The 10,393-nt window shown below is 36.8% G+C and overlaps 1 protein-coding gene across 1 annotated transcript; it reads right to left on the reverse strand.

The window, feature by feature from the left end:
- Positions 1 to 308: 308 nt before the first annotated feature.
- Positions 309 to 9,572, reverse strand: SIKE1 (suppressor of IKBKE 1). Its single transcript, XM_045546886.1, has 5 exons — positions 9,332 to 9,572; positions 9,000 to 9,105; positions 7,771 to 7,913; positions 6,470 to 6,583; positions 309 to 4,781 (listed from the first exon to the last, which is right to left on the reverse strand). The coding sequence occupies exons 1-5, from the start codon at positions 9,488 to 9,490 to the stop codon at positions 4,680 to 4,682; spliced, it is 624 nt and encodes a 207-aa protein (XP_045402842.1). The 5' UTR covers positions 9,491 to 9,572; the 3' UTR covers positions 309 to 4,679.
- Between the last annotated feature and the right edge of the window lie 821 nt (positions 9,573 to 10,393).

Below are 10,393 nucleotides of genomic sequence, written 5' to 3' on the forward strand. Positions count from 1 at the left end.
AATAACTGCAAATATGAAATATGACTGCTTATAGTTAAATGTGTTTAATATAAATGAAGTAGATAGAGGAATTAAAATTAGTAAGTCAGATATAAGCAAAGATTTTTAAAAAACGTATAATTTTATTATATATATGTATTCCTTAACAATATATAATTATACAATAAAATATACATCAATGAAAATGAATGAATGACAGCTATAATACAACAAATGTTAGAAAATGTTGAGTGAAAAAACATCACTCAATCTTAGAAACACGTTGAGTGAAAAAGCCAAATCCTTAGACTACCCACAGTATGATATCCTTTTTCAAAAGTTCAGAGGAACAAAACTAAAAAATAAGTCACTTTAGGGATACATATATACTTTAGGTCTTTTACATGTGATAAAACTATGAAAAAGAGGGGGTGGGAAAAGATAGGAGAGGAACTTGAATAAATGCAAAGTACTGGTAATGTTATAATTCTGAAGTTAGGTAATGAGTTATTATGTGTGATTATTTGCATGCCATATTTATCCTTTTATGTGTCAAATATTACATTAAGTGCAAAATTATGTATAAAGTATTGATAAAATGTATATATGCATGGTTGTTTTTAAAACTATGCTTATTTTATCAGTTAGGGTTTTTGATAGGCAAGTCAGGTTAATTTTAACAAAAAATGATTTTATTAAAAGTAATTCTCAGGATCTCTAGGACAGCCAGGGAACCAGAATTAGAGGCTACACAGTGTCTAATGACATCTGAGAATTGCTTCAATGAAGACCCGACTTGTCTCCAGGGTTGGGCAGACACTGCAGCTTACACCACTGACTTTGCCAATTCTGGCAACTGAATGTTGTCACTAAACAAATCACTTCTGCTGGTTCTCTGTCGATCTGAATGCAGTAGCTAATGTTGTTGGTCAGCGTCTTCAAAGGATTCTGCATGGTTCCCTGTATCTTTGTATCATTAACTTTAAAGTTTAAGGCAGATGTTATCTTCCCTAGCTGCAAAGGACACTGAGAAACATGTATCTGGCACTTACAAATTCTTTAGGAGGGAGGAAGGCTCTGCTTCATTAGGTGAGAGATTCCCTAAACACAGGAGTTAGGATACTGAGCAGACATAAAAGAAATGACAGATGTCTGCTACAGCCCAGTGCTATTCAACATCAACACACTGATGGAGTTAATACTACTTACACTTGTTAAAGCCAATATTCAAGGAAAAAGGACTTGACAGTGTAACATTCAGACACTGTTATTTGCTTTCTCTTTTCTCTTTGCTAACAGAATACTGATTAATTGGGGCAGCTATGTACCTAGCCTCGTTTGCAGCTAGCAGTGGCCATTTAACTGGTCAGGCAAATAAGGCAAAGGAAAATCTGTTTGGAATTTCTGAGAAAGCTTTGCTTTTCCTCATAAACGGGCATATAGATAGCTGGCACAGACCATTTCCTATTTTTTTTCCTGCCTTTAACATGGGCATGCCATCTAGCTCAGCAGCAACCTTCTAGCAAACACAAGTAAATAGTATGAAGGATGAAAGCCAACGTGGTAGGGAGACAGATTTGAAAGACAGAACTGCACCCTTTCCTGTATATAGCAAGGACCACTGATTAAACATTATTCCTTTCAGTTGCATGTACACATATTCTCAGCTACTCAATTCTAGAAAACATATATCTCCTTAGTTAAGACTCCATTATTGAATTCATGATATTTTTCTAATATATGAGGTGTGGTGTTTCTTTTGCACTACTAATAAAAACAGATTTTGTTAATCAAGAACCACTTGAACACTGAGCAGTATACAGCAATTAAAGGCATCTTTAGTGGTTAAGCATGTGTTTCAGAGCCTTCCTGGGTTTGAATTATGGTTCCAGTTTGGACAAATAACAACTTCCTTGTGCTTGAGTATCTGTAAAATGAGGTACAGTTGAAACAGAGACTATATAATACAGTACCTGACACATAGTAAAGCACTCAACAGATGGTAGCCATTATTGGCAATACCATCCATACTTGGCTTTTGTGGCACCAAGGTTTTTTAACTGTCCTCCTACCCACTGCTATCTCTATTGGATTCTCAAGTTTAAATAGTCCCTCTTTTGTATCCTATGATACTTATAGATTTATCACTCTGCATTATAATTATATATGTACTTGCTTGTTTCACTTTCCAGGCTTTTCTTTAGAAATAGTGTCAACACCTTTTTTCCCCTACTTTTCTATTCATAACTACTAATGAAGCACTTGGCATGTAGACTAGACATTATTTAGGAATTATCTGGGATGATTATTAAAATACAAATTCCTGGACCCCATCCCCAAATTTTGATTTCAGTAGGTCAGTGAACCACATTTTGAGGGACACTGAAACAGACCTTCGGTGTTCAAACTGAACTATACATAAGGTATTAATATAAGCATTATGCATAAGTTCTGATGTAGTTAATAACTTACTAGTACAAGGTACCATTTGTAGAGTTATGCTGCTGAATATACTGTGCTAATTACAAATTATTTATGAAATCCTTGTTGTGACTACTTGACAAGGTTGCTATTAATATATACATGTGAGAAAAAATCCCCTCTGCACATCCTAACAATTATTCATTACTGACTAAAAGTAGCTAATCTCCAAATGAGGTTTTTATTTAAAAAGATAATTTCGAACTAAGGTTTTACAAACCAGTCAAGTTCCTCCATCCACTGCAAAAGAAACTTTATATCCACTCATAGTGAACAGCATTCCTTGCCCACTCTACTTTTTAACTACACATTATCTTCATAACATTAACACCAGCCAGAATTTATATTATCTAGAGCACTGAAAGCTCTTTAGACTCACACTTCAAGCTTTTGATTTCCTGGGGGGAAATGTTAACATTGCAGATTTATCCTGATACCTGAGATGTAAAGAACTTTATAAACAACTGTTAAAGAACACAAGGCAGATAAAGGGACACCATATTATACCTTAATGGGCCAATTGATTACTTTTATCATTTTTACTGACACCTGACCATGGCAGATTTGGCCATGGCTGACAAATGGTATAGGGTACCTGCCTCCTGAATGGACTTGTGGGGTGACTTAGGGCATATTTCAAGGCAAATGGATGGGCTATTAGTTTACTTACTCCTGGGAAATGAAATTAAAAATGCTGACACTTTGGGGTGAAGTGTGTTTCGGTCAAATTCTATACAGGACATCAAAAAGAAATTTGACAAATTCTATAATGACATATACCTATTCATTAATGCCCTTACTATAGGCAAAGTCCATTGGTATTACTGGGATCCAATGCTTAGGACATCTTAGAGGCATTTTGTTGTTTTAATTGGACTTAATTCTTTATAGCTATAAGAAAGAAATTTATATCACATAAAGCACTAAAAAAACTCTTTAATATTGGGTCTCTCCCATGCAGTATGCTTAATGTTACTGAAAAATATTGACAGGTTTAGCATTCATTATTTCAACTATTTTGGGGCAAATCTTAATAGACAGTATAACATGGAAGTAATATGTAAATTTGAGATTTGAATAAACAGACAGGGGAATGAGTTGATGAGTGAACCTAGTTAACCACCCAGCATTTGAATCACAATGTTGCTTTGTTGCCACCTATTCAGTATTATCGATATAACTTTCATTAAGTAATAAAACTACTTCTGTGTGAAAAATGGATCTTAAAAAAAAAAAGCCAACTACTAGTGCTAGTAATGAAAGACATCCAAATAAGTGATGGTTCTTAACTGTAAGATGGAAGTTATATATAAATTAAATAGGAGAATGTAGTACCCAAGAACTATGATGTGAATAAATTTATATCTTTTTCACACTGGGTGGTAAACTACATAAGTGGAAGATTTCCTAATAGGACACAACTGAAAAACTCACTACTTACATTTTTTTGTGTGTGTTTTTTGGTTTTGACTACTTATATTTAGTAGAATAAATAAAAGCTACTTTTAGCATTTGAACTAAGTGCACGTGTGTGCACATACACAGGACAAGTTCTGCAGCTTTGAACAATATGAACTTTGAATATGATGATTATACTATCACTGAGAAAAAAATAGTTGACTTATTTCAAGTATGTTTCCTGGGGACTAGCAGTAGGTTCTCTCAAATTAAGAGTAAAGACACCAGGTCACAAAGTGCCAACTCTTAGCACCAGAGAGACTTAAAACTTCACAGGTGAAACATTACAAATCAGACAATCTGCCAGTCTAGTTCTGTGGAATTGTATTACTTTTGTCAAATGGAAAAAAAATCCAAGTTTATGCTGAATAGATTTAAAAAGTTAGATCTCTTTTAAAAACTCTTAGAAGTGTATTTTACAATGCTATATAAAATAAAATTTCTGCTTTATAATAAAATGCTCAAAGTTTTAGAGACGTGAAAAACAAAAATGAACTGAAAGCACAGTTTATGTAAACCAAGGTCCTAGAAATGGAAATTAAAGTGATCTTTTGGAGAAAGGAATGGTGAGGTGAAACTCAGTGTGTATTTGCAAAACTGTTTTGTGGACAGCCAATACTGAATGGAAATTCTAAACTGCCACCTGATACCTTTAATCAACACTAAATCCAGTTTGAGGCAAGACACTGAATGGACAATACTTGAATGGGAAGATAATAACTTCCTTCCTTGATAGATAATCTCTAGCCATCAGAGTTCAGTTATTTGATGGCTTGGGAAGCAGTGTCCATTGAGTTTTCCTTTCTGACCTGAAGAGACTCACTGCTGATGGATAATAATTCTCGAAGTTCCTTATTTTCAAGCTGGAAAAAAAAAAAAAAGGTATATGTTTATTTCTGGTATTTTTACTATCAAGCCATATCACACCACATTATTTTGCACCAAGAGCAGAAAACATATTATTTTACTTAAAAAGTTTTAAGAAAACAAAAAAATCCACAGCTGAGAATTTCCTAAGATACTTATTAATTTAACAAACATTCATTTCATTCTGTATACCAAGTGTTAGGACTATAAAGAAGGAAAAAAAAAAAAGGTCTCTCTTCAGTTGAGGAATTCACTGTCATATTCTCCATGGTTCCCACAAGTTTTACTATTGTTTCTTCTATTTTTAAAATTCCTCATAATCTTTTCAGTCTGATTAATCTCCTCTCCTAGATGTCCTACAGTTCTAGAGAATGGAGGGAAAGGGGGAGAAGAAACTACTTATTGAGCATATACCAGGTACACATGGGTACATTATGTAAGTTATCTTACAACAATCTGTAGGATAGGTATCACTGCTTACATACATCCATATTCTAACTCAAGATGAGGATACTGTGGCTCACAAAACTCCAAAAACTTGTGCAGAAAGGACTAGTCTTTTTCCTTCCACTAGACTCTGAGCAGGTACCTTATCTTTTTCTCTCTGGTTATTTCTCAAAAGGCCCATGACAGCACCTTGTAATAAGTGACACTCAAGCCATCTACTGAAATGCTTTTCCCTAACAATTTTATGGGCACACTAACACCCCAGGCCCTTCTTTGTATAATAATATATTCTTATTTTAATCAAAATATGACATGAAAATAGCTTTTAAAAAACCAAGACTATAAGGCTTATAAAATTAACAGAAGTGCTTTGGCTTTGTTCCCCAAAGGCAACCACTCTTTAATACTTTTATCTGTTTCTTTTGGTATTTATTTCCATAATTTCAAATAATATGCCTCTACTACTACTTCCTGAACATCAATTTATTTATTTTTTGTAGAGGCAAGGTCTTGCTGTGTTGCCCAGCCTGGTCTTAAACTTCTGGCCTCAAGTGACACCCCCACCTCGGCCTCTCAAATTGCTGAAATTACAGGCATGAGTCCCTGTGCCAGGCCCTGATCATCAATTTTAGACATTATCTGTTTGACTTCCTGTTATGGCAGATTAGGGATTTTTTTTTTAAGAGACAAGGTTTTGCTTTGTTGCCCAAGCTGGAGTACAGTGGCCAGGTCACAGCTCATTGTAACCTTGAACTCCTGGGCTCAAGCAATCTTCCTGCCTCAGCCTCCTGTAGCTGGGACTACAGGTGTGTGAGACCACGCCTTGCTAATTTTTAAATTTTTTGTGGAGACAAGGTCTCACTATGTTGCCCAGGCAGGTCTCAAACTCCTGGCCTCAAGTACCCTCCTACCTTGGCCTCCCAAAGTGCTGGGATTATAGGTGTGAGCCACTGCACCTGGCCAGATGAGGGATTTTTAGCTCACATATAACCTGTACCTTGCACTCTCTCTACCCTCCCAATATGATAATATCTCAACTTCTAGCCCATACATACTTGGTATTTTCATTGATTGCTGTTTACTGCATTTCCTTTCTTGAAAAAGATATGAAGGAGGAGTTTTAATTTTAAATTATGAGCATATAGAAAACATCAATGCACTGCAGTGACAGGATGGCATACTTTCTAGACTCTGAAAACTGTGAAATGCTGTGAATCTAAATTAGCAACAATCTTACCTCTAACTGGGCTAGTTTTTCCTGAATCTTACAAAATTGGTCATCATCCACCTGAACTGCTTTCCTCATCACTTCTCCCATTTCACAGATTCTGTCAATTTGACTCTCAATTTCCTGTGAAGATATTAAGGAAACAAAGGTAAAAAAGTCATCTTTTCTATAGATATAAAGAACATATGCATTATGATTTTTAAGAGTTCATTTAATCTATGCTATAGAAGTTACACTGGAGTTTCACTATAATTTCAGTCCTCAGAGGTAAAGCCACAATAAAGTGATCTTCTGGTATTCACAAATAATTTTCATTTTCAAAAGATCAATTGTAGTTTAACTGCCCTTTGGATGTTGGACAATATCTCTCAGTGGCTGTTTAACTTAAATTTGAATACTTTTATTGGCAGGAAGCTTACTACGTTCCAAGGTGCCTTATTCTATCTTTGGACATATCTCTTAGAAAGTATTCCTATATGAGCTAAACTCTGTCTCCTTCAAGGTTCATGTTTTGTCTTCCAGATATATAAATAAATAAAATATATTTTTCTCTTCAAGATATTTAAAATATCCCTATTCCCTAAAACTTTTGTTAAGTCCATAAAATGCATTCAATGGAGCCTAAGATGAAACTTATCTTTTACTACATTTCACAGTAGCAAATAGTGAGGCTCCAATCTATAAGTCCAGGAATAAATGATATAGTACACATGAATATACACTGACAACTATGAAGGACTCTACAAATGTAAGAATAATTACCGAGTCTTCCAAGTTAAATCATAAGCAACCAAAGTGCAGAAACTATGCCATGTTTAGTTTTTTAAAAAAACATAGTTGTTTCCCCGTCAACATAGTATGATGCTATGTAGTTCGGTTTAATAAAAGTTTACTGACTGCCTGCTATCTGCCAAGTACTGTTAGGGATAAAATATGAATTCATATTCCTTATAACCAAGGAGCTTAAAGTTCAGTGAAATGCACAATAACCAACCAAGTGTTTACTTAGTACCTTCAACACTAAGTGGCATAACACTTGGTGGAAGAGCTAAGCATTCATTAACATCTGGAAAAGAGATCTTGGTGAGGAAGGGAGGAACCTCAGTCCCACTGAAATAAAAAGACCTCAGAAGACCATAGTCTCATTCTTTCTATTCATATCTTTACAAAGCCATAGAAAAATAAACAATGAATGCGATAAATGTGAAAGGAAAACAAGCTTACTTTTCTTCAAAAACAAACACACAATCTAAAACAATCTCAAGATTTCAATTTAGTTCGTTTAGAACTTATTCATCAAAGTTTCTTACTGCAGAGTGAGACTGGTGAGCTTTCAGGACTGGTTCAGCATCCACTGCTTTTTTAGCAACCATTAATTGTAACATCTGTTTCCGGTACTTGCTCATGATGAGTTCCAAAGCATCCTGGTGTTCCTCCAAGGAAACCCACAGTTCTATTAAAAAAATAAAATAACTTGGCAGTGATGTCTGAGAAATAGCTCCTAAATCCAAAGTCTTAACAGTTGGAATTTAATGACACTCCATGAGATATTAAGAATCCAAAGTTGAAAATCAGTGTTTAAGTCCATAAAACTGAACAGTTAAAGTCTACATAAAAGATAACTTTCTAGGCAGAGGCAGCAAGTCTGGTAGAAACAATATAGGATGTGTAATCAGAACAGATGGGTTTGCGTTCAGTTTTGTGCCTTACTTGCTTAATACTCATAAGCAAATCATTTAACCTCTCTTAGCCTATTTCTTAATCCATTGTAATAAATACCTGGCTTGTCTACCTCAAAATAAAGATATGAGAATACAGTAGAATGATGTATTTGTGAAAAGCCTCTGTAAGCTGACATACATACGACTGTTAATACTACCATCATTAATAATATACTCATCTAGTCATATTCAGAATATATATCCTGAGGATAAAATTCTGCTCTTCCACCTTGCACAAGAACATAAAAAAACCCTTCAATCCTATCTTCAGTGTTTATTTTTTTTTAAGTTGTTGTGTGTTTTTGTTTGTTTGTTTTGGTGAGACAAGGTCTCACTCTGTCACCCAGGCTGGAGTGCAGTGGCCCAATTATAGCTCGCTGCAGCCCAGAGGTCCTGGGCTCAAGTGATCCTCCCGCCCCTGCATCCCAAGTACCTAGGACTACAGAAACGTACCACCACGTCTGGCTTAGTTTTTATTTTAATTAATATTTAAACATTAAGTTTTAAACCCTTGAGTATATGAACTTTTTTGTTATACACCTGGGGATGCATAAAAACAAAAACCAAAAAACCGGCAATAATTCCACTCTAAGCAACTCTTGGATAAGTTGCTTATAAATACACAGATGACCCTGAAAAGGATAATCTAACAAACTTTATTGTTAATAGGCCTGAACGGGAGAAATCTCCTATTAAATGTACTGCCTTGGGAATACATATAGAATGTGCACTTTTGTGAACTGTTAAGGGAGTTTTACAAGGACTTTCAAACTATTACCGGATATGAAAAAAACAATACATAAAAAGGCCTGACTAACCTCTGTTTTCCTGCTGCAAGTCTCTAATCTGTGTGTTCTCTTGGGACAGCAGAATGTGAGGTTTGTATTTGGACATGTCCTTCATATCGGATGCATCCTCTTGATACTGGACAAACAGAGACAGACTAAGCGCGCCGTAAACAGAATAGCGGCAGATACAACTGAAGAGGCGGGAGTCAGGGCTCCGGGACAGGATTCTCGGTCCCGACCCCACAGAAAGGTCTCAACGCCGCCCTCTGAGACCCGGAATAAATTCCAAGCCGAGTCCCCACTTTAACTCGCTCTCTACCCTTCACCTGCCCAGAGCATCCGACCCCTACCCTCTGCCTGACCTGGTCCGGAAGCGCCGTCCCCGCCTCGCGCATAGCCGCCACCCGCCGGTGCAGGGCCGCCGACTGATCCACCAGCGACTCGGCGGCCGCATCGTGCTCCCGCAGCCTCTCCAGCAGCGTCTTGGCGTCTGTCAGGATCTTTTCGATGGTGCAGCTCATATCGGCGACACGACCCTTGTCCAGCTCACGGTACGATTTACTCAAATCTCTCCCGAATCTGTCTCAGCATTACAGACGTCACTTCCGGGCACGTTTCAAAGGCGCCTTAGGGGCTGTGATGTGCGCCTGCGCAGTGGCAGCCTAGCCAGGGGTTGACCTGCTTTAAACTGCGGCCACTCCCAGCGCGGAGCCTGAGGCGTACCCTTGTCACCCGCTGGGTTTCCTGTTTCCACACCTAGTGGTCGAGCCGAGTAAGGGCTGGGCGGGGCGGAGGTTATTCTCCCCTGCTGGTTTTGATTGATGTGGATTGGTATTCAGTCATAGTTGTTTATTTAATTTGATTTTTGAAAAATTGTAGTAAAATACACATAAAATCTAACATCTCAACCAAGTGTACAGTTCAGTAGTGTTAAGTACATTCATGATGTAATTATACAACTATCATCAGCATCCATCTCCTGGAAATCTTTTTATCTTGCAAAACTGAAAGTCTGTACTTACCCAACAATAACACCCCATTCTTCCTATCCCCAGCCCCTGGCAACCACCATTCTACTTTGTGTCTCTATGAATTTGACTTTTCTAGGTGAAATCGTACAATATTTGTATTTCAGTCTCTCATTTTTGCAACTCTTTCTCCCATTACCATCTCTTTGACCTCATTGAGGTCTTTAATTTCCAAATATATCCACATTCTCCCTACCTATCATACTCTTTTCTAATGGTCTAATTTTCTTTCATGACAAAACTCGTCTCTTATGATTGGTAATCTGAACCATTGTCTCTTCAGCACCCCAAATTCCTTTGCACTTTTCTTCTTAGGCCAAGTGTGACCAGTAAACTCCAAACCTTGCCCAATTATATGATTCTAGTAGTGGTTGAAAGGTGATATAGTAATAAGGG

This window comes from Lemur catta, chromosome 3 (genome assembly GCF_020740605.2).
Source record: "Lemur catta isolate mLemCat1 chromosome 3, mLemCat1.pri, whole genome shotgun sequence".
NCBI lineage: Eukaryota > Metazoa > Chordata > Mammalia > Primates > Lemuridae > Lemur > Lemur catta.

Excerpts from the sequence above, each read along its gene's own strand:
- SIKE1 (XM_045546886.1), bottom strand. The coding sequence starts at position 9,490 with ATGAGCTGCACCATCGAAAAGATCCTGACAGACGCCAAGACGCTGCTG. Across the intron at positions 6,584-7,770 it reads CTCACCAGTCTCACTCTGCA|GAAATTGAGAGTCAAATTGA; the intron begins GTAAGAAACTTT and ends ATATCTTCACAG. Across the intron at positions 4,782-6,469 it reads AAAAACTAGCCCAGTTAGAG|CTTGAAAATAAGGAACTTCG; the intron begins GTAAGATTGTTG and ends TTTTTTTTCCAG.